Source organism: Octodon degus, unplaced genomic scaffold (genome assembly GCF_000260255.1).
Source record: "Octodon degus isolate 3935 unplaced genomic scaffold, OctDeg1.0 scaffold00153, whole genome shotgun sequence".
Taxonomy (NCBI): Eukaryota; Metazoa; Chordata; class Mammalia; order Rodentia; family Octodontidae; genus Octodon; species Octodon degus.
The window spans coordinates 2372425-2395978 of record NW_004524729.1 but is presented as its reverse complement, the minus strand read 5'-3'; the positions used below and the strand labels follow the sequence as shown (position 1 = coordinate 2395978).

The window sequence follows — 23554 nt, the reverse complement described above, 5'->3', positions numbered from 1 at the left end:
GCCTGGTGGTGGCCTCCCGCCTGGTGGTGGCCCCCTGCCTGGTGGCAGTATGTCTTACCAATACAGGTGCCTAGCGCATCTTGTATAAAGCCGCTCTTGCAGTGCAGCTTGGGTCTGCAACGGAAGGATCCCAGAGTATTCTGACAGATAAAATCGGGGGGGCAGTTATGAATACCATTCTCACACTCGTCAATATCTGGTGCATCATAAAAAAAGGAGATGGTTAGCCAGAGAACCGCCACAGACATCTCACAATACTTCAACATCGCAAGACAGCTTCTTCCAAATGCCCATTACTCAGACTGTACCCCAAAGCATTCCACAGAGGGCGCAGTGAAACCACACCCCAGCAGCTGAAGACTTAAAATTCTACCTGCTCCAGGACAAATTTAGGAAGCAAGCTTTCTGGATTGTGTGTGTGTGTGTGTGTGTGTGTGTGTGCGCTAAGGACCAAACCCAAGGCATCCAGCTTGCTAGGCAAAATGTCCTCCCACTGAGCTAAATCCCTAGCCCCAAGCTTTCTGTTACATGATAAATAACCCAGGCATTTTCCTGGCTGATCTATCTACTATTATTCATTCGGGCAGAGTGTGTTTGTTTAGTTTAGATCAGAAAGCAGTTATCTTGGTGGTGATAAACATAATTTCTATAATCATATCCATTCTGAAGTCTGCAGAGTATTCCAGATATTAGCAGTGGTTACATCAGGGTAGGATGCAGCCGCCAGACGTGCAGATGTGTCTGCTCAGCCGGCTGGCCCCTGAGCTTTGGCTCCAAAGGCCTCACGCAGAGCTGGGGTGGCCCGAACCTGCTCAAAGGCCGCCAGATGTCAGGAGGGTGTGCCTGGGTCTGAATCCATCTCATGATTCAGCCTCAAGGTTTTTACACAAGTGGTTTTGTTCCAAACGGCTTGAAGCCCTGTGCAGAAAATTATGTTCTAAAAGGTTTTCCTCAGAGCCTCATCTGCCAAAGAACAAAGCTCGGCCTTGGCAGAGAAAGGCCAGCAGCCAGAAACGTCATGCTTTTATGCAACGGAAGGGGATCCGCTTTGAACTTAGAGGAAGCTTGGAATCAGATGGGAAGCAGCTGCTGTGCGCCCAGAGCTGTTTCTCGGAAGGCTCCAGGTCTGCAGAAAGCATGGGCGAGCCCCCGACCTGCGGCCCTGCCGTGATCTTAAATGATCAGGCACTGAGCCTTTAGATCCATACAAGCCGCTGTCCGCATGAGCGGGAAGGGACCGCTCTGCAGAGCAGACCTCGCTCAGCAGCCACGCTGGGCAGGACCACACCCAGGCCTGGGGCTGAGCACACCGTGCCATGCGGGCTGTACCTTTGCAGTCATTGTCCTCCGTGAGCTCATAGCCAGTGCCGCAGCTACTCTCTCGCTGGCAGCGGAAAGAGCCCACGGTATTGATGCAGGTCTCTCCAAGTCGGCAGCTGTGGCTGCCTGTGATGCATTCATTGACGTCTAGGAAATCAAGGTGACACACGGGTGACCAGCAAGAACGACAGACCCTTATATTTTATCAGAAGGAAACTTCCAGAAGCCACGTAGAACTGCTCTCCTGCGTCTACCAAACTGTCCATTCACACTGAACTGAGTTCCACCGTGGGTGCACAGGGCTGTGCCCTGAGCGGGAGGGATCAGGGCACCCATCACCAAAGCAAATCCAGAGCTCCCTCCCTGCCCAGGGTCCACCGCGCTGCGGACTCCAGAGCACAGGGACAGCCTGGCCCAGGCTGCTCAGCCCCTGCTTGTGCCCCAACAGAGCCCCACTCAGACCTCCAGGCAGGCTCTCAAGGACAGCCAGCTCCCCAGGGAACTGTACCTTCGCAGGAGACGCCATCTGACATCAGCTGATAGCCCACAAAGCACGAGCAGACCACCTCGTTCCCCGTGTCCCGGCACTGCTGCTTGCAGGGCCCTCCACCTGGAATCAGAGCCCCTGTGAGCAGGCTGGATTGGCCCATGGCTTTGGGTTCCCAGGACTGCTGGGGTGGGCTCAAAGAAAGCTGGCCCCTGACTGCCTCTGCTGGCCCTGGAAGCCGTTGCTGCGGGTCTCTGACAATCTGAGGCTATGGTGGAGCTGGAAAGGGAGTGGCAGGTTTCCCACGAGAGGGCCTGGTCTCAACAGGCCCTGCTAACCCTTGAGCACTCGCAGGCCAGCCCTGCTGCCCCGGGCCAGCTACATCCACCCAGCTGTACTATGGCCGCATCCTCCACCTGCCTGGTTTCTTCAAGAATCCGTGGTTCCATCCCCACAACTCACACTCCCCACGGGGCGGTCTGACAAATGCTGGAGCGCAGAAGGGCTGCAGGACACTGCCCACTTCTCCTCCTCTTCCTCAGCTCCTCCACCCACTCCCACTCCACTGGCCTCCAGCCCTGGCCGCAGGGTCCCACGCTGGGCGCTGCTTTGCTGTCCTGGCAAATCATCCTCATCTACTGCAAAGTGGCTGACCCTTTCCTAGGAGGTCTTCCCACAGCCCAGAAAGGGCGCCCAGGCTTTCTGGGCCTCTCTGTCCCTCCTTCCTGACCTTGCTGCCCGTGGTTACCGTGAACTGACCACAGCATTCCACTGACCACATACTCGGCCGGCTCCCTAATTAACAGCCCCAGCCACAGCACGGGCTGCAGGGAAACCTGGGGAGCAGGCTGCCAATTCACATGGGCCAGACACGAAGGGGAAATCAAGTTGCAGCGCAGGACAAACCCCCTGCCTGCCTACTTTAAGACTGCAAAGTCTCCTTGAGAGAAGAGCTGAATGCTTGGAAGGCATCCTGCCCAGGCCACCAGGGACCTCAACGCCCAGGGTCCTCCAGGCTTGGGGGTACGAGTGCCATCGTCCCCAGAGCCTGTGAATGCAGCGGCTTCAGCTGCAGCTGCACACCTTGGCCTCCTCTGTAGCCCTCAGCTCCAGGATCCTACGGCTGATTCACCGCCGAGGGCTCCCGGAGGGGCGCAAGTCTCACCTCGACAGCGGTCATTCAGGTAGGGGTCTTCCTGCTCCTCCTCAGCCACAGCAATCTTAGCTAAGGAGAGAAGAGAGGCAGGGCCGGATGAGGCGGCACAGTCCTACCTGACTGCTGAGAAGCCAAACACCCCTCTTCTCACAGGAATAGAAAGCACTCAGGCACCACGGCCTGGAAGCATCCATTCTAAGCCTGCTGTGGGATTTCATCCAAATCACTAGAATATTTCAGTAAATGCTCAGACACTTGCCAGGATGCGGCTGTGAGGTGTTTCTTTCAGACGGGCCAATACTATGTAGGTCGGTGGGTGCAGTCAAGCAGGTGTCCCTCCACCTGATCAGCTGAAGGCCCTAAAAGACTGTCCACCCCGTGGAAGAGGGGGTTCTGCAGCTGACAGACTCGGACCCCAGATGCAACGTCAGCTTGTCCCTGAGTCTTCAGCCCAAAGCCCCCTAGCCATGAGGCAATTCCTTAAAATAAAACTCTCTACAGGCCCCGCCATGCATCCAGCCCCGGGGGGCAGTTCCACGATCCCCAAGGACACTGAAGCCCATGGCTGATCACAGCCTTGTACAGAAGTCAGTAATGCTTGCCCAAGCTGGACGCAGCCCCTCCCCTGCCTTTGGTGGCCCTGCGGCGCCCTTACTACGGAGGGCAACGCGAAGCCGAGGCACACAGGTGGCTTGCTGCGATGTTCAGAGGAACGACTAGGAAAACGTCTGTGTGCGTTCATTCAGCCCCAACACATTGTCCCCCAATATTTTCAATGTGTGGTGTTCAAATTCATAGAGACGGCAATTGCAGGGGGGGAGAGCCACATGTGTGCACACACACAAAGTACATATATGTGTGCACAAAGGTACGCACACACTGACACACAAATTTGCACATGCACAAATGTGTACACCCACATACACAAATGTGTACAAATACAAAGGTATACACACAGACGTCTATACACACAAATACATACACATATACAAATGTACACACACAAGGTATACACACAAATGTAGATACACAAACATACAAATGTATGCACACATGCAAAAGTATGCATACACTAACGTACATACACACAAATGCATACACATACCAAGGTATACACACAAACATAGACACACAAATGCCTACACACATACCCTAATGCACACACAAATATAGACACAAATATGCAAAGGTATGCGTACACTCATGTACACACATATGCACACACACATACACAGGTAGACACACAAAAGCACACACATACAGAAATGCATACACACACAAGGGTATGCAGACACTGATACGCACGTGTACATGGACAGACACACACCCTGGAGAAGCCTGACTAACACCCCACCCAAGAGGAAGGCCGAGTTACCATTTTCCTGGGGGTCCCCGACGTCTCCGGGGGCCAGCTCCGTGCTCTCCTGGCCCCGGACGCAGCAGGCACGGAACACCAGCCCGCACTGGTAGCCCAGCATGAGGTTCGGCTCGCAGCTCTGGGCCTGGGCCTGGGCCTCACGGCCTAGCAGGCAGCAGTGGCAGCACCTCTGTGGACAAGTCAGACTCAGGCCAGTGCCCGGGGGACTCCGCAGTCTCCCTGACACTTCCCGTCCATGGGCCCTGGCCAGTGGGGAATGGGGTTGAGAGGGAGCTCAGCCACGTGGGTCAACACCTGCAGCAAGCAGCAGAGACGTGCAGCTCCTGTGCACAGTTCCCAAGCCTCCTAGGCCGGGGCTTGGCGAGGAATCCCCAGGGCCTGGCACTTGCCCTTCCCACCCGTGACGAAGGACTGGTCCCAAATCTCACCCTCCCCCCACCTCAGGAAGGGGGGTGACCCAGAAGTTCCTCTCTAAAGGGTCTATTCCTCTCCACTATGGCCTGAGCAATGGACACACACACAGGTCTCTCCCCTCTCAGGTTTGGGGGTTTAGGTCCCACTTAAAGCATATGAACCAGGGCCAGGGAGATAGCTCAGTAGAATAAGTGCTTGCCTGGCAAGCGCAGGGTCCTGAGTTCAATCCCTGGTACCACAAAAATAAATAAATAAAATAAAATAAAAAAGCAAAAATAAATAAATAAACATAAAGCATATGGACCTCCAAACATCAAATGGGGCCACTGCCTATTACCTGGACCCCAGCTCCCAAATCACTCCTGAGTGCTCACATCTGAGCCCTAGTGCGCACATGCCCCGACTCCTGGAGAGCCCCCTGCAGCGCTTTCCAGAACATTCCAGGACTTTCGGAGTGGGAGCAGAGGGTGTGCCTTGGCTTTAGCGTCCGTCTGTGCAGGCTGAAGTGAGGGATCCTCCCGGCTATTCTACCCTCCCTGCTAGACAGAGCCGCTGGACCGTGCTGGCCACTCCATGCCTTCCTTCCCTCAAGTCTGGGGTCAGGGCACAGTCATATGCCGCGCACAGCCCCAGCCCTCCCTGGGAGGTGACATTTGGTAAGCGTTACGCACGAGCTGACAGATGAGAGGACGCTGGGTGGCCCCGCTGCGGGTCAGCAGGGCCGGGCCGGGCCTCACCTTCACGAACATGGCCTCCAGGCTGGTGTTGTCACCACGGGGCGCGGCGCAGCCGTCCTGCTCGTTGGCCAGGTTGATGCCAGTGGTGCAGTACAGCTCCTCCAGCTGGTTGTGGCAACACTGCTCCTGGACCATCCTGCGGGGACAGGGGCTGGGCAGGGCTCGGGAGCAGGCCCTGAGCGCAGATCCCGGCCTGGGGGGAGCAAGCAGACTCGGGACCCCGGGCTCTCTCCCACCTGCTTAGAAACCAAAACCCCGGTGCGCCCGAGGCCATCCAACCAGCTCATCTTTTTCCGGAGCTGAATTTTCAATGCTCACTTCCCCTTTCTGGGCTCTGAGCAAACAGCCTTCGATGCGCTGTGACACAGTGTGCTCAAGCGAGCTGGGGTACAGGGACAGGGACGGTGTCCGGCCACAAGTCCATCTCCTGCAGGTACTGAGTGCCTGGGGTGGAGGACCAGCCCTGCTGGAGTGGCTTCCTTCTCATGGCTGTGAGCCCATGACAGCGCAGGGCCCAGAGAGCAGTCCCTACAGCGGGAGGCGTGTTGTCCCAGGTGCCTCCATCCCCACCCAAAATAGCCCCAGCTCCAGGCCAAAGCCAGCAAGTGCGGGAAGAGGCACCCTGCCCATGCCATCCGCGAGGGTGGGCAGGGCCCATCCAGCCTCCCCGTGCTGCCGGCCGGGCCACCTCTGTCCTCAGTACTCTGTCCCCCTGCCTCAGGGCTAGAAGTCAGGCCCAGGCTTTCTCCGAGTCTGCACATCTCCCCTCAAGGCCCAGTACGCATCTGTCTGTCTCGTGTGACACCACACCACTCACACTTCCGGCAGCTCTACAGATGGCATTTCACTACACTGCCTGAGCGGTGGCCCTGCATCCTCGCCAGATACGCATGCATTCATGAAAAGACTGCCAAAGAGAGAGTAGGAGCTGTTGGCACGGGCGTGGGGAACCTGGAAACCCTGTGCAGTGCTGGCAGGCGTGGAGAGTGGTGCAGCTGCTGCGGAAAACAGCATGGGATTCCTCAAAAACTAAAAAAATAAAAATAGAATTACAGCAGGGTCCAGCAATCCCATTACGGCACACATCTGGGAGAACTCAGCAGAGCGTCAAAGAGACGCTTGCCCACCTGTTTTGACAGCAGCATTATTCACACTGGGGGGGGGGGGCGGCCCTCCCCTGTGTCCACTGGTGGAGGAACAGATAAACAAAAGTGGTTCAGCCACACAGCAGGCTGATGTTCAGCCTTACAAGGATCCACACGACAACAGAAGCAAACCTTTGGAGCCTGATGCTGAGGGACACAAGCCGGTTGCAAGAGGGAACATCCCGTGTGGGTCACTCAAAGCCCATCGAATTCAGAAACAGAGTTGAGGGGGCTGCCAGGGGCTGGAAAGAGAGGGGTTTGGGGTGGGGGAATTCCTGTTTGTTTGGGAGTTTTCTGGAACCAGGAATCGAACTCAGGACCTTGTGCTTGCCAGACAGGTGCTTGTGCCATTAAGCTAGATCCCAGGCCCAGAACTTTCTGTGCAAGGGTCAGAATTTTACTCATGCCAGGTCCAAGATGGATGGTGGTGACGGCTGCACAGCAATGTGACGGGGCTCAGGGCCGCCGAACATTCAGAAACGGTTCGGATGGCGCACTTCACGGTGCCCACACTTGCTCTATTCTCTTGTTGTTTTGAGACAAGGTCTCATGATTTAGCCCTGGCTAGCTCACAGTGATCCTCCTGTCTCAGTCTCCTGAGTGCTGGGATTTCAAGGGTGCCACCACCACGTCCTGCTTTTTATCATAATTTTTTGAAAGCATCAGGTGTGGTACTACTGTGTGCCAGTTCTGGGGCTAGGAAGGGAGACTGTTACCCTCTCCTTGTGGGACAGCGGACACTAAACTTTGCCCTGGATGGGAAGGAGCACCACCGGGCATCTGGGGAGCTGCCCCTGGGCCCCACTCTCCCCCTGCTGCCTGGCTGACCTGGCCGAGCCCTGCACTATCCAGGTGTGGCAAGGGTCCCCGAGCCCACAGCAGCAGTGTCTGGGGTTAGACCATCCTGCCTGGCATCCAGGCTGAGACCCTTTTCTGCAGCTGGTCTCTGCATTGGTACAGCTGACCTGGAAATACTAGCGGCTCAGCAAGGGATGGGTCAAAGTCAGGGTGCAGCACCATCATCTCATATGATGATGGCCGAGAGAGAGCTCGGACTCAATTCAGGTTCTGATCCTCCGAGGGTGCTGGGGACAGCAGGGCCGCAGCCTCCCCTTCCAGGTTCCTGAGAAGCACAAAGGCTCCAGGGAACCCATTTTGAAAGCCAAAACACAATCTATCTCTAGCAGCTCTTCTAGGGGAAGAGAGGGGCAGCTGGTCATCCAGTCATTCGGTCGCTGCACCTCTGCCCCCATCCCAAACCTACCCTGCATGGATTCCTGAACCCGCAGGTGGGAAGGGGCCTGCTTGTCACAGTGAGGCTGCTGGGCACACCCTACAGTCTCACCTCACCTCTGGACTTTCAGTGCCACCTGAGCTGACGCTGTCTCTCCAGCCCATGGCCCAGCTGTCCCCACACTCCTAACCAGGCCTAATCTCCCACACCGGAGCCCCAACCCTGCTCTGCTCCTCCCTGCACCCCAGACTGGCACCCCTTCTCGTCCAGACATGCTGCCTGCCCAGCTGCTCACATCAGAAGCTGGGCCACCCAACGCTCCTCTGAATCGCCCTGCATTCCCCATGAGGACAGCTGGCACCGTCACAGCCACTTCCTGGGCACCCGCCTGGCTCCAAACCACAGGCTTCTCCCCCTCGATTGCCAGAACAACCAATGGTCCCACAGCTGCCACCTCCCTCCCTCGCCTGCCACACAGGTGCCTTTTAAAGACAGGTTCAAACAGACGTGCCCTGGCCCGTCTTGGCTCCGGGCCGCTTCAGTCCAGCCTCTGAGGAGGCCGCGCAGCCCAGGATCCTTCTTGTTCCCTGCGGCACCATTAAGGCCGGGCTGAGATCCTAGTTTATACCCAGATTGCCCAGCCCACCCAGACTGGTACCTCCACAACACTCATGCCATGAGCACACGACAGGGCCTCAGATGGCAAAGTGAGGCTCCATGCCCCAGCCACCCCAGGGTCACTGTCAAACTGCAGGCAGCTGGGCCAGCCCCTCACCCAACAAGAAGTGGACCTCAGCCTGGGCGCTCAGAGCCCCTGGGTGCTTCCAGCCTCCCCTCTTGCCCTGGATGGCCTAGCACCGGGCTCACACTCCCTGTTAGCGCCTTGATTCTCGTCCTGAGCTTGAAATGGCAGTGGGATCGATGAAGATTGGGTGAATGAATGAAAACCAAGAGCCTAAAGCCCGCAAGCCCCACAGAATGCGGCTTTGGAGCAAGAAGAGTGACGGAAAAATGACAGGTGAGCCGAGGGGTCATCAATGCCTGTCTTCTGCATCTTTTCAATATTCCTAGGAGAGGACCCTCACATTTCAGAGTTGAAGTTTGGTCCACTCTCTCCCTTCTCTGCCTCCATGAAAAGCCCTGACCCTAGGGCCCTGGGAAATCCCTCCCATGGCCAGCCCTGTGCTTGGTCCTAAGGGCAGGTCCCTCCCTCCCATCCTGGACCTTGCTCCAAATTGGACTCATGGACTGGACTCCCAGAGGGTCTGGGAGAGATCCCCGCACTGGCACCCCAGGCCCACCTGTTGAATTTTTAGATAGTACCATCTCTCCTGGTCTCTACTTACCTCGTGAGGTTTAGTTGCCTCGTGAACAAGAGACAGGGGGCCCATGCAGGGGAGCAGGGGCAGGTGGGGACAGCACAAAGGCCGCTGGGCAGTGCCCAGTTAGAGCCGCTGGTCCTCAGTGGCTAACTCACTAAGAGGCCTTGGAAACATGCCTTGTGCCCCACCTGGGACAATGAACTGGTCTCTGTGGGCCTCAGTGAATCAAAGGGCCGGCCACTTATAGTGGGTGAGCCATGAGTGGGGTCATGACATTCAGTGACGTTTTGGGGACACTCACAATCTTCAGCCAGGATTTCCCCACGTTGTGCAGGACAAGGGACCGCCACCAGAAATAAGCTGGGAGGTCCTCACAGAGCCTGGATGGGCAGCCCCACTGCCAGCCGAGAGGGGATGCCACACCCTTCATTGAGAGGGTACTTCTCACACTTACGAAGCATCTGAAATTTACTGCTGCTGACACAGATAGGAAAAGGCACCCGGGGGATCGTGACAGCTCCAAAACCTCCAGACACTAGTGGGGAAAGTCACAGTATGTTTAGTAGGAACGAAAATCCAAATTCACAACCAGCACTTAGGCTGCTGAGGCGCTGGGCGCAGGTTTTCTGTCTGTATACAGAGGAGCTCAGCTGCCTGGTGTCAAACTTTCCAAGTCATAGATTTCTTTCTTTCTTATTTACTTATTTATTTATTTTAGTGAAGGGTCTACAGGGTATTCAGGGTCTCAATACTAGGTCGGACTCGTAGTGATCCACCTGTTTACAGCTTCCCGAGAGCTGGGATTAGGCTCACTTCACCATACCCAGTCTCAATCACCGGCTCGGCGTGCCCCGGGGGCAGGGCCGGCACAGCAGGTCAAGTCATAGATTCCAATAAGCAGTGACCGTAGTGGCAGCCCAGACGCCGTCTGCACAGGTCCTAACCCACAGGGACTGTATTGATGGGGTGGGGGAGCTTAAAGAGGTCTCTAAGGTAAAATGCGGTCACTAGGCTGGGCTCTTATCCTCAAAGGAGGAGGGGAAGAGGATACACACAGAGGTGACATGGAAAGAGGCCCTGGAGGAGCCAGCCCCACAGACGCTTTGCCCATGGGCTTCCCGTCTCCACAGCTGGGAGGAAATAAATCTGTTATTTGAGCTGCCTTCTCTGCGGTAAACACTCCCAAGTTCGCAGCTGGCAAGACCTTCCTGACCCTGTCCGCGTGGCCCTCCAGCCCACTCAGCAGTCCAAGCCTCTAGCTTGGACTTTTTCTTCCTTTGTCCGGTTGCTAACACTCTTGACTTTGCAAGAGCTTCCTCTGTCAGGCCTGGCATCACCATCTCCGCTGGCAGGCAGCAGCAGCTTCTCGATGCCAACACAAACGCAAGCCTGCCTTGGGAGGCGACGGCCCTCAGCCACCCAGCACCTCACAGCACCGGGGAGCAGAGGACATCGATGCAGATTAGAGTCAGAAGAAACAGACGAAGATGGCTGGGCCCCTTTCCTACCCTGCCTTTTCTTGGGCTCCTCGGGCCGGCAGCTACAAGCGCTGTTTCACTTCACGTGTGTCTGCTGTGTGCAAGGACTACAATCCCCATGCGGACTTGGTGCACGTGGGTAGCTCATCCGAGCCTGGCTTATCCCCTTCCTCCGCTCCCCTCCATCCATCTCCTGCCCCTTCCCTTTTGCAAACAGTCGGGTTCCCTGTTTCCCATGACCCATCTTTTATTCTGCTTTGTAACTGATTTATAGTTTGGGCTTCTCAAGGAGAGAAATTAAGTGCCATCTAAGCTCGCGTGTCTGATTTATTTCACTTCACCTTACGGTCTCAGGGTGCATCCGTTCTCCTGCAAATGACTTAAGTTGATCTTTATTGATTTACCGCAGCAAGGCTCATAAAAGCCAAACCATGAGTTCAAACTCCAAGGCCACCGCTTCACAGCCGTGCACCTGGGAAAGCCCAAAGTACCTGCTACAAAATGAGATTAATGGGTCAGAGAGATAGCTCAGCAGTTTAAGGGCCTACCTGGCAAGGACCCAAGTTCAGTCCCCAGTACTGTATGCCGTGTTTACCAGGCACACCGACCTGGCCAGTGAGACTGGGCGTGGTGCCACACAACTGTAATCCCAGCACTGGGGAGGCTAAAACAGGAGGATCACTATGAGTCTAAGCTGCTTAGTGAGACCCTGTAACAAATACATAAAATTTTTAAAAAGCAAAACAAAACTGGATTAATTACAGGTGAGACAACGTACACCACGTGCAGCGCACAGCAGGGGCTCCACACTGGCTTGCAATGATCAGTGTGGCCTCTTTCCATCATGTACAGGCTACACAGTTTCCCAAAGTGTGGAGGGTGCTTGAGTGAATTTATGGAGAGAAAGCAGTCAATCCAGGCCTTGGCTATTGTGAGAGTCGAACAGCCACCTGGGAAATGTGGGTTCTGGGCCTGGCTCCCGTAAATGTCCAGGGCCTAAGGGGAGCAGGGTGAGGCCCACGCAAGCACCCATGAAGCACGTGCAGTCGTGCGATGCTGGCCACCCATCCCCATGGGAAACCCCTTTCCCAGGAGGGAGCCGGCCTGGCTGTGGCACACTGGGCTGCAGACCCAGCCTTGCTCCCAGCCCAGCAAGGGTGGACCCCTAACAAGCCCAGGGTGGCCAGCACGGTGGGCCAAGTCCCATGCCAGCCCTGTGGAAGGAGCTGCGAAGTGCTGGGTCCTCCCCAAGGGCATGCCCAGCCCCTCAGGAGCCGGACTCACTGCCTCTCCCTCTCCCGCTGTTCCCTAAAGGAACACTGCTCAGTTGGTGGCCAGCGATAGCCGTACCTGCATTCCTTGGATTCCGTGGCATACGGGAGCGAGCAGTCCCGGTGCTGAGTGGCCATCTGGTGTCCATCTGTACAGCAGGCCTCCATGAGGAGATCTGCCTCCCCTGCACAGGGAAGAGAACAAGCCAACGTGGGGCTCAGCATGTGCCCAGCACAGACCCCTACCCCCAGCGTGCCCATCAGGACACCTGCTTGCTTAGGTCCTCACTGGAGCAGTAAATCAGACCTGGCAGGGGCCGTGGGCACAAGAGCCCGTGCTTTAGTCACTCTGCAAACGACAGCTAAGCACCCGGGGCGCACAGCTGAGTCTTTGCTGGAAAGACCTGAGAGCCCCGCTCTGACAGGCACAGCCCAGCAGAAGCCCAGCAGGCAGGCGAGGGTCAGCTAGGCTGAGAGGCCTCACCGTCAGCAGCTGAGGAGCAGCAGGGGCCAAGGAGCCCAACTCCCTGCATAGGAGACCGGAAAGAAGGTCTCAGGAGACACCCAGGAGAGCCCCTGTCCCTAGGCTAGCATCAAGTTCATTCTCTTAATCTCACGCCAACTTACTTTAGGGGCGGCAGTCAGCCCAGTCTTGCAGAGGAGCCTGGGGCTGGTGTTGTCCCTACCCGGCCATCACAGGCCCTCGCTGGGAGACGCGGACAAGGTCGGTGAAGATGCAGCTGGCCAGGCAGAGAGCACTAACCTCAGAAGTGCCGGCCACCTGCTCCAGCTGCTGGCCCTCGCCCTCAGCGCCAGACCGCCTCAAGTGCAAGCCTGGAGAGGGACAGGCCCCCAGCCTGCCCCAGGCACGTCCCACGGCCCCCACAGCTTTTGCTCGGTTGGCGCAGGCCTCTCAGCAGATGTGACAAAGTGGGCTTTAAGAAACACTCCCCTGCCTCACTGACGACTTCCCAGCATACTTGTGGGGCTGCTCGGTCTGAGCTCGAAGCCCGCCATCCAGAAGGTGGCTCCCGGGTGGCCCTGAGGGAGCCCCGCCATCTGGTGAGGCTGAGCTGCCGGAGCCGCTGGCCCTCATGATCACCCCCACCAGTGCAAGCTCAGGACACCGGAGCCTGCTCAGGAGGAGGAGGAGGAGAAACTTCCAGAAAGGCTCCAGGCGGACGTGCCTGGAGCAGACAAACAGAGAGGAGGCCGGGAAGAGGTCTCGACTTGAGCACATCTCCGGTGACCAGAGCCGTCCCTCTGTCTGGGGGCTCCGGAGTGACCCCGAGTCACCATCACCAGGGTTAGCAGCAAGCTCTTGGGGTGTGGGGTCAAGCGTGGCCAGCTGTGCCACAGCAAAGACTTTGGGTCTGTCGTGACCTGACCACCCACCCACTGGCTTGAAATCCTGTTGTCCTCTCCCTGGTCCCCAGTGGCATCGATTAGTCACAATGTCAGAACATCTGGCATGGATCCCAAAAGCCCTCCGAGGCTCCCATTCCTACTTCCACACATGTATTCTTGCTCCATTATTTTTTTTAACTATTCACAAAACCCAAGACCCTCTGTGACAGTTAAGAGATTGCTGTAGTTTAGTACTTAGATGACAGTGTCATGCCCAAGCTGAGTAGCCTGACATCAAGGCTACTGTCAGCCACGCAGCTGTCCCTGTACCCTGGGGACTGCTTTACCCCAGCCCTCGGGGCTCCTGCTGCAGCCCCAGCCCCAGCCTGGCCACCCATCCTGCCATGGGGACGCCACACCTCCAGGGTCCTGTTGGGTCAGTTGTGCCCACTCAGCCTCAGGGGTCCTGAGAGCAGGGCCAGGTCCTCTGTCCTCAGCACAAAACCCAGCTGCAGCAAGTGCAGAGCAAAGAACAGCCATCAGCCCTGGAGCCAGACAGGCTCAGCCTCACAGCTGCCCAGTGCTCTGTCCAGGCCAACCCATCCCTGTGAGCCACTTGTAGTTTCTCTGGAGGCAAAACAGGGCTTTTGTTGGACCCCCACAAAGCTGCTGGGAAAGTGCGTGAGGCTTACAAGGTGCCAAGCACACAGGCAATGGTACCCAGATGGTGTGTCCAAGGATGCACAGCGGTGACTTGTTATCACCCCCTGAGAAAGAGGGGCCACCACCCCAGTGCAACTGAAGTGCCCAGCCTCCAGCTGTCCTCAGACACAAACAAGCACAGGGAGGTAAGGACAGACCCGCAGGGCACGAACTGCTGGGAGTGGAAAAAAAGACCGAAAATGTTTGGGCAGGATTCCTGCTGGAAGCCTGGGGCCCTTTGAACCTAACTCTGAGCAGGGCAGTCAGATGTTCTGAGTTCAGAACGGCATGGAGCTGTCTGGGGGCCTCAGGAGGAGCCAGTCACAGTTGTCTGGGGCCAGAGGTGGCCTATCGGTGGGGCATGGACCTCAGAGAGACCAGGAAGGCCAGCAGGGGTGGCAGCCAGGCTGCACAGGGAGGAGACACAGTGGCTCTTTGCGGCATCCAGCCCTGCCTGAGAGGCCCTGTGGATGCCTCGCTCAGTCCTTGCACCCACCCTGAAATTCACCACCATCTCCTACCCCATCCACCCCTGCTCCACGTTTCATTCTGAATAGCTGTGGGTCGAACCCTGTCATTTACAGCTGGATTGCCAAAGTCACAAGGATTTCCTTAGGCCAGAAGCAGGAGGACAAAGGAATAGGGAGGGCCACAGTCCAGCTCTCGATAAACACTGCTGATTGCGCCTGCGGGGTGTCCAGCCTGCCCAGCACCACACAGCCTCAGGGCTGTGCCCACCCAGACTGGAGGCCCAGGTATCTGCCCTGGGGCCTACAAGGAACACCGGTCCAAAAGAGAATGCAGCAAACTTGGGCCAGCCCCGGGGTGAGCTCCTGGCTTCCGGGCAGGAGGGCAAATTCACCTGGGCTGCCTCTTGTGGAAGCGGGGTATGTGCCACCCCATCTCTGGTGCCAGGGTGTGCCTGGCACGTGGAAGGCCGTCTGGATCCCTCCTGTTCCAGTTCTTCCCTTTCCCATTCAGGGCTCTCTCACAGTGCGGGTCTTAACTAAGTGGCAAGCACTTGGCCACCCACAGAGCCCAGGCCCCTGGCGGGCTGCACCCACCCATACCAGCACGCATCAGCTCAGCCCAGAGCTCCGTGCACACCAAGTCCCTGGTGTTGGCCTTCATCTCCACGGTGGCTCTGCAGCGAGGGACAGTGTCCTGCTGCTCTCACTGGCCCTGTGCATGTGCACGCGCACACACACTCACACACACACATACACACACAGGCTTACAGGTTCTGTGTGTAAGCTACACAGAACCTGAGGGCTGCGGGAGCCCCCACAAAGGGGAGGTAACCTGAGGGAAATCCTAGGCAAGGGCCACCATGGCCAAGTGTGGGGCTGGGTGGGCGCCCAGCAAATGACCACAGAACTGCCACTTCCTCTGCCTGGGGGAGGCCCCACTGCCTCAGTGGGTTCCATCCTGGTGGCCTCCAAGCCTTCTGAGGAGCACTGAGCTGCAGAGAGAGATGAGGTCTAGGGGACCGAGGGGGACAGCCTGGGGAAGGCCCTGTCACGGTTCACGGGGACAGTGGAGTCTTTAAAAGCTGTGTGTGTCCCATGCAAGACAAAGTCTGTTATTAACCAAAGAAAATAAAGCCACTGGCATCTTTCTGAGCATTTTCGTGAGACACGGCCGGGCCAGAAGCCTGGAAGCCAACGCCACACCCACCCTGTGGACACAGCAGTTAAAAGGGGAAACTGCTGTTTTCAGCTATGTCTCCCTTTTAAATAAACAAGCTTGACTCTGGATATGAAAATCAAATGACTGGGGTGTGGCGGCACACGCCTATAATCCCAGCACTCAAGAAGCTGAGTCAGGAGGACCATCCTGAGTTCAAGGCCAGCCTGGGCTGGGCAGCGAGTTAGCCCAGCCTGGACTACATAGGGAGACCCTGTCTCAAAATGGAACAAAATCGAATAAGGTCAGGAAGGTTTGGTGGCCCAGGACCAAAAGGCGCACCCCGCCCCACGCCCAGGTCAGACTCAGACAGCAGAGGCTGGGGAGGGGTTGGGCAGAACCCTCTGGCTGCCAGGCCACTTGCTTTTTTTCTGCCAGCGTTGTGGTTTGTTTTTGGTAGAGAATCTAACTCAGGCCCTTGCGCTTGCCAGGCCGAGCGATAGCCACAGCCCCTGCAAAGGTTTTAATGCCAGCTGTGGGACTCCAAGCAGGAAGTGACGTCGCTCCCTAACGAAGTCACTTAACTTTGCAGGCTGCATACAGGTGACTGCAAAAGTTTATAAAGGCTCAAATGTGCTCCTGGGAGGTCTGTCCCCAGCGTGCTGGTAAGGCACCTACCTGATAGTGGGTGGGCGGCAAGGAACCGGCCTGCTTTGATGATGTGAAGTTTGTGTCCCCACCACAAAAATCTGGATCCTTTGAAGCCAAAAATCCAACAAGGTGAGGAAGGCAGTTCTGGTGCCCCGGTTCACAGGGACCAGCGAGGGCCCATCTCTCTGTGGAATAAGATCCCTAATGCAAAGCATTCAGTACAAGCCAAGAATAAACTCTTACAAAGTATAATTATACTTCGATTAAATGTCCACAGAGGGAAGGCAACACAGGGGCTGAGTTCATTGGGCATGGCCATGGTAAGCAGCTGAAATCCCAGCACTCTGGGAGGCTGAGGCAGGAACGTGCAAGTCTGAGCCTGGTCTGGCTAGCTCAACAAGACCATATCTCAAAACACAAAAACACAATGGCTGGCCAAATAGCTCAGAGGATTAAAGTGCTTGCAAGCAGGTGCAGGGGCCAGGGGTTCAGTCCCTGGGGCACTCTGAGACAGCAATTGAGACCGGGCGTGGTGGTGCGCACCTGAAATCCCAGCTCTTGGGAGGCTGTAGACAGGCGGATCACTACGAGTCTGATCTAGTAGTGACACCCTGCACACCCTGTAGACTCTTCCCTAAAATACAAAAAACCCAACCAAACAAAGAATTGAGCTCGGTGTGAAAGCTGCAGGTTCAAGCCCTAGCACAAAGAGCGAAGCAAAGCACAGCCTGACCCCAATCTTGTGGCACCTTCCACCAGCCCTCACTTGCCCTCATGGCCTGACTTCCGATGGAATACAATGCACTGGGGTACGGCTATGTGCATCTGGGAAGATGAACAAGGGCACCAGGGAAAGTGAAAGAACAGAATCCTCCAAAGGAGACAGAGAAGGTACCCTCCTGTGTCACGCCTGGCCCACCAGCACACTTTTGTGGATGGGGCCACACCTGTCCAGAACACCTGGTGTGTAGGTGGGGCAGAGGCTCCATTCACAGACACCACCTGTCACCAGAGACTGCAGCTAATGCTAGGTTTCCTCCAGGTGACTGCAGCCCTCCTGAAGGTCTTGGTGCCGCCCACAGATGGTGCCCGTGATGGCAGTGCCAAGCCAGCAGGCAGTGGAATAGGAGGAGCACAGTGGGACATAAACACCAGATCGTTCCAAGACTACAAATTGCCGAGCTGGCAGCAGGAAGGTTCTGCCCACTCTTCAGGTGAAAATTTCTAGAATGCCAGGCTGCTGGTCCATCTGAGGTGCTGTGGACAATGCCTGGTCACATTGCCAAGGGGCCTCTGAGCCACTGGAATCCAGAGGCCAAAGGCCTCTGTGGCTCCCAGCCCCCGAGTCTGGTCCCAGCTCCAGCAGCCCGAGCTCTCCCACTTGACCAAGACTAGGCCGTGGTTTCCATATCTGCAAGCTGGATGGAGGGCTTTTGATCAGGCCATGCCCTATGAACAGGCGCTGGGGTGACAAAACTTTCACTCAGTCCCCACAGAAGGAGAGGAGACCCAGGGGGCTTTCCACAGAGCTGGCCAGAGTCCCTGTCAAATGCTCTTTTATTCTGAGACAGTGTCCTGCCCGTAACTTGGGTCATTACAAGGTCCGTCGCATCTATGAGATGGTGACAATCCCAGAGTGGCGGGCTGGATGTGTCTGTTCTTAACTCTCCCTTAGCAGTGTAGAAACTGAGAACGCTCCCTGAGCAAGGACTATGACCAGAAGCTGGCCTCGGTGTCCTCGGTTTCTCCTGGCCATCCTGAAGCCTCATGGGGTGAGGTCCCAGGTTCTTGAGAATGTGATGAAATCCTGGGGGCTGCTTCCTGAGCCCATCAGCTCCCCACTTTGCTAATGCTGCAGCAGCTCGGGAAGAGACACCATGGGGTCTAGGCAGAGACAGGGAACCTGAGACGTACACTAAGACACCCACCATGGGGACCTGGCCCTCAACATCCAACCTAACAGAGCCAGAGGTCAGCCCACCGACCAGGCTCTGCCCTGGGCAGCTGGAAGCCCAGTAGGGTCAAGCCTCTGCAACCCTGGCAGGACCAGCATGAGGACCAACCCATGGGCCCTCTTCAAGGTCACCTGGCCAACATGTGCTCTTAGGGCTCCAGGCCCATCCAAGCACAAGGTTCCTGTGCCCTTGTACCTGTCACATGCCATTCCCAAGCACGTCCCCAACACCCGATGAGGAGACCACAAGGACCTGGAGTGGAGAACCAGAGGGAAGGAGAGAAAGGGAAGAAGGCACACAGAGGGGCTGCCTCACCCCAGACGTCTCAGCAGCAACACTCTGCTTTGAGCAGCCCTGGGCTTCAGGGACCTACTTCCCTGGGTTCTCTTCCCTCTCTGGCACCAGGCAAGCATCCTCTACACCTGGTTCTGGAAAGCTAAGGGTCAGTGGACCAGATGTCCTGGGTCCCCTCCTCTCTTGAGGCCAGGGCATACCTGCAACACCAGTTCAACAGCCCCTTCCTCCCAGGAGTCCTCCCTAGCTACAGGCATGAACACATACACCGCTGGGGCAGGTCTGTTTCCCAGCCTACATGATTTCTTCCTTCCCTGAACTCCCCAGCATGGGGTACAAATGACTACCCCTCCTCCTAGGACCAGCAGAACGGGACAGGCCGAGGCCCACTCCACTCTCCCCCTGCTGCCTGACAGACTCAGTGTCTGTGAATGAATGAACAGATGGCATCACGTGAGTCCAGCAGCTCCCCAGGTAGACCGAGATCCAGGAAGTGGCCTGGGGCCCTGCAGCCCTGCAGAGGAGCTACAAGCTCAGCCCTTCCTCTCCAGAAAGCTCTGGAGGAAACCACATCTCCCCTGCAGCTAACTTGAGAGCCCTGAGGCTTCCAGTCCTACAGCCTGCAGGGGCCCAGTCAGCAGCATGCCGCTGTACCCTGGTGTGGCTCAGGCAGCTGTGGGCCTGGACACTCCCTGCCTCTCTGTCACCCTGGGCAAAGAGGACAACGACAGTTAGCACTAGGCCTTTAGTGCAGGCCACAGAGGTTCCCACGGGTGTAGGAGGCCTGGGCTGACAACGGGATGGCTGTGGGGTGAGGGTCCTGGTGCCCACAGGTGGCACAGGGCAGCAGGCAAGAGATTCAAGCAAAATACTGGGCTACCTTCTTCTTGGGGCTACTGAGAGGAGCCTGGGTTCCTCCTCCTGGACAGGGAGGTGGCAATAATTACCCCAGCAGAACGGAACTGCTTTTCTTTCCTGAGCACAGTCCATACTGATTTCCATAGAGATATCTACATGCAGCATAGAGCGCTACTCTGCTATAGAGAAAGGCAAATCTGAGGCGCCTGTAGGAAAGCGGAGGGGCTTTGAGACAATAACGTTAAGCTAAGTAAGTTGGACACAAACCTTAAAGATCCCACAGATTCTCTTCTAAGAGAAACCCAAGGTATGAAGAACAAAACGATAGATCATAGGAAGCAGGGAGACAGAGCTTCTGCCAAAGCAAAGGGGAGCAAGAGATGAAAGGAATGGAAGGCGGGAAGGGGCATCCTGCCCTGCACCCACTGCCCAAAGGAGCATGACCGCTACGTACCACAAGCACGGACTTGGGGAGATACGGGCACATCACAATGACCCAGGAGCCTCCCGCAACCCACTGGGGGAAGCCCACGCAGAAAGAATACAGGGCTGGGCCACTGTCTCACAGGTCACTGTCACAACTGGGACCCATGCCTTGTCTCCTAGCCCTTCAGACCTGGTCCCCAGGTTGGACCCAGCTCCCTCTTGCCTCTGCCTCAACCTCCCCTGGAGCCGCCCTCCAGCCTAAAGGTCTCTGATCCTGGGAAGTCAGAGTCGTAGGTGACCCCTCCCACCCTGCTTGGTTGTGTGGCCACTGCTGGCCAGAAGCCTTAGGGGCCCAACACGGATTCATCAAATTGTTATGGTCTGATAGGGGAGGTGGGGGAGCTGCAGGGAGAAAAAGGGCTGAGATTTTCTCCTTCCCACGGGATAGGTACTGAATAAATGCATGAATGAGTGAATGAATGAATGAGTTGGTGTGGTCCTTCAGGGCCTCCTTCAGAGCCCGAGGCTGAAAAATTCACTATTAGCATGCACGGCATGAGCCTGTAATCAGAGCACTTGGGAGGCCAAGGCAGAAGGACTGCTACCAATCCAAGGCCTCTAGTGAGTTCATTCCAACCTACACTACCCAGCAAAACACTGTTTCAAAACAAGGATAGATAGCAGACTCTTCCTCCAAAGCAGTTGTGGAGATCACACTGTCCTCTGCAGGAAAGGGGACAACACAAGTAACAGCTAGAACAAGCTACCACCGCAGCTTGTGGGAGCCAGCAGAACCCTCAAGGTGACCAATAAGCAGGCTTTTGTTATCCCCATTTTGCAGCCAAGCAAACCCCTCCTGAGGGCTTTTTGTAGGAGGAGGGCTGGAGAACTGGTTTCCACTACCTAGGGGTTGTGCACCCTGCTGATCCAGCAACCTGCACCCCAACTTCAGCTCCAAGCCCCGCAGGGGAAGGATAAGCGGCCTGCAGCTGCAGACTGGGGAACACCCAGGGCAGGCCCCACAGCACCCCCAGGGTGCCCCTCCTTCCTCCTGCTCCCGGCCCCACCTCCCAGCTGAGAAACTTGCAGGAGGGGCCCAGGCCACATGTTCCTAAGCCAAGTCCTCTCTGCCTTTGTTCTCCCTCCGGAACAGCTTTCTCCTAATCAGTGGGAAACTGCCCGCACAGAGCCAGCAGCCAAGAAAGTCCTGGAGAAACACGACCATCTTTCCAACACCAGCCTTCTCTCTCCCTCCCACCCTCACCAAAGCCCAGCAGGATCCACAGACACAAGACAGACAGTCACTGCCACGCGGCCTGTGCCCACATGAGTTCTGGCAGATCGGCCAAAGAGGCCCCCTCTCCACTGCCTTTCTGCGGCTGCTGAAAACTGCAGCTCCCTCGAGGACCACAGTTCTCATGGATGTGGGGGCAGTGAAAGCCTCAGCCTTAGAAGGCTGCAGGCTGCAGAGGGCAGGAAAGGGGCTTTGCAAACCTTCCAGCTCTGTTGTCCGCCACTCCAGGCCGGGGAGTCTGGAGCTGCCTGCCCAGGCAAAGCCAAATAGCACAGGAATAACTTTCCTCCAACTCTGGCCAGGAAATAAGTGGGGGGCTGGAGGTTCTTGGGCTGCCTGGAGCCCAGCTACACCTTCTCCCTGGATCTCCATTTCCTGCATAAGGCAGGGTCTCCAAGGCCCCTTCCGTTTCCAGCAGGAGTCTGGCCTGTCCTTGTCCCTGTCCCCCCAGCTCAAGGCCTCTCTAGTTTTTACTGCTCCTGCCTGTCTGGAATGTTGTCCACCCTAGCCCGTGCCAACTCTGGCCTAGGCACCACCTCATGAGCTTGCAGGGACTGGCACGGCCTGTGGGGGCCCACATTGAGTCCTGTGTGTCTCCTAATACCCAGGACGCACCCCGGAGGGAGCCAGGGCATGAAGTCCCCAGCTCCTTGGGGGTGGAGCTTGAGAAGACTGCAGGAAGGAGTAATCAGTCTCTGCAGGGCCTCTCCTTAAAGCCCTGCAGGCCTTGGCTGGGACACCTGACCTCTTGACCACACAGAGGAGGGGGTGGTCAGAGCAGTCAAAGAAAACCAGACTGAGCCTGGGATAAAGAATCTGAGAGTCAGGGGTGGTCTCACCTCAGAACCCTGGAGAAAGATTCCCGAGGGTCAGGCCTGGCTTAGGGCCCGAGAAGCCTGGGGTCAGCAGAGAGGTCAGATGTCCTGCTGGACTGCCCCACCCACTGTGACCCTGGCCTCGGGCGGAGCAGGGCGCAGCCTGGGTGGGCACTCTCTGGGGGCTCCCTTTAGCTGGGGAGGGGCTCTGGCTTGTAGATCTGCTAGAGAACCCCATCCCCCTTGCCATGGGATGGTGGACTTGGAAGTGGTCTCTTCCCTTCCCTGCTGCACACGGAGCCCGGCAGACACAGAAGTGGCTAGGTCCCCACAGCCTACTGCACCCCTCGAACATCACCCTGATTCCCGACGACTGGGCTCTCTCCCCTCAGCTTGCACCTCAGCAAAATGGGTACAACGCGCCCACGTGGGGTCGGTCAGACTCGGAGGCGTCCAGTGTGGGGCACTCCGCCTGCCTCACCCAGGGGTCCGCATCCGCACCGGGGTGGGCGCAGGGCGGAGCGGAGGCCCCCTGGAGGATGGGTTTGGGGAGCGGGGTTCCCACTGCATCGCGGTGGATCCAGGAAAAGGGAGGGGACGTCGCCCGGCCTCCCTGCTGTTCAGAACCCCTTGCGGGCAGGGAGTGCCCTACCTTGGGCCACCAGCAGCGACAGACTGCTGAGCAGCAGCAGCGGCGACAGCAGGACCGGACTCACGTGCTCCATGGGGCCGGCGGAGGCAACAACGGCAGGGACAAAGGCGCTGGTCCCGAGCTGTGCTTGGCCGAGGTCGGCAGCACCGCTGGGCCGGGCCGCGCGGTTCAAGTATCCCGCCCTGGGGGCGCGGCGGGGCGGGGCCTCCAACTTCCACCCTCCGCCCCAGACCCGCCCTCCGCCCTGGCCCGGTGGGGCGCCGCGCACTCTCTGCAGGGCTGCGGAAGGGGGCGCCTTCGGGCCTGGCTCCGGTGCCCTCGAAACCTGATCTCTCCATGGCCCGTGTTGCGGTTGGACCGAAGACCCGGGCCGAGAAAAAGCCTTGCCTTGCCAGTCCCCATCGGGGTCCCCGCGGGCCAGGCCCGGACCCTTGGTGTGCACGTGGACAGGCTGGGCAGCTCCGTGCTGATACGGGCCTTCCCACCTGGGATGGGGCGCCAGCAACGGCCCAAATGACACCCCAACACCATAGGCACTCGGAAGCCCAGGCCTAAAATAGAGCTTTGCTTCTCGAGGTCGCAGGGGGAGTGTAGGTTGTAGTTGGCCTGGAGCACCGAGAAGTCTGGGAAACCATGGAGATTCATTCGTATAAAACACAAGACCTCAAAACACTCAGTGCAGAGATACGGGGATCCCAGGGACAGGCCGTAGGAAACTCCATTTCCTCAAATGAAGGGGTCGTGAGAACGCGGTTCCGCTCCTAGAACCGTGCCTACAGAAATACAAAGACACTGTGTTCCCAGTGGCCGTGGTGGTCACAGCGCCCAAGGGGCCCAGCATGGGCTCTGAAAGAATCGGAACCCACCACTTATTCCAAGGATGGCTTCAACTTGTTTAAATATATCAAGCTATTCGCCTATACAGTGTGCCCGTTTCTCCTCCCTTGCCTCTTTAGAGATGGAATCTCTCTGTTGCCCCAGCTAGCCTCAAA

At 57.1% G+C, this 23554-nt stretch overlaps 1 protein-coding gene across 2 annotated transcripts in view; it reads right to left on the bottom strand.

Moving 5' to 3' along the window:
• Positions 1 to 22727, bottom strand: part of Fbln1 (fibulin 1) — a 62574-nt gene extending 39847 nt beyond the window's left edge. The window contains exons 1-8 of one of the 2 annotated variants that reach the window (XM_023702547.1): positions 22563 to 22727; positions 12022 to 12127; positions 5493 to 5628; positions 4339 to 4510; positions 2973 to 3032; positions 1829 to 1930; positions 1330 to 1467; positions 59 to 196 (exon numbers count right to left, since the gene is read on the bottom strand). In XM_023702547.1, the coding sequence (XP_023558315.1) occupies positions 59 to 196; positions 1330 to 1467; positions 1829 to 1930; positions 2973 to 3032; positions 4339 to 4510; positions 5493 to 5628; positions 12022 to 12127; positions 22563 to 22635 (925 nt within the window). In that variant the 5' untranslated portion in view covers positions 22636 to 22727. The remainder of the gene's footprint in view (positions 1 to 58; positions 197 to 1329; positions 1468 to 1828; positions 1931 to 2972; positions 3033 to 4338; positions 4511 to 5492; positions 5629 to 12021; positions 12128 to 22562) is intronic. The other variant, XM_023702546.1, reaches the window with a different exon arrangement.
• Between the last annotated feature and the right edge of the window lie 827 nt (positions 22728 to 23554).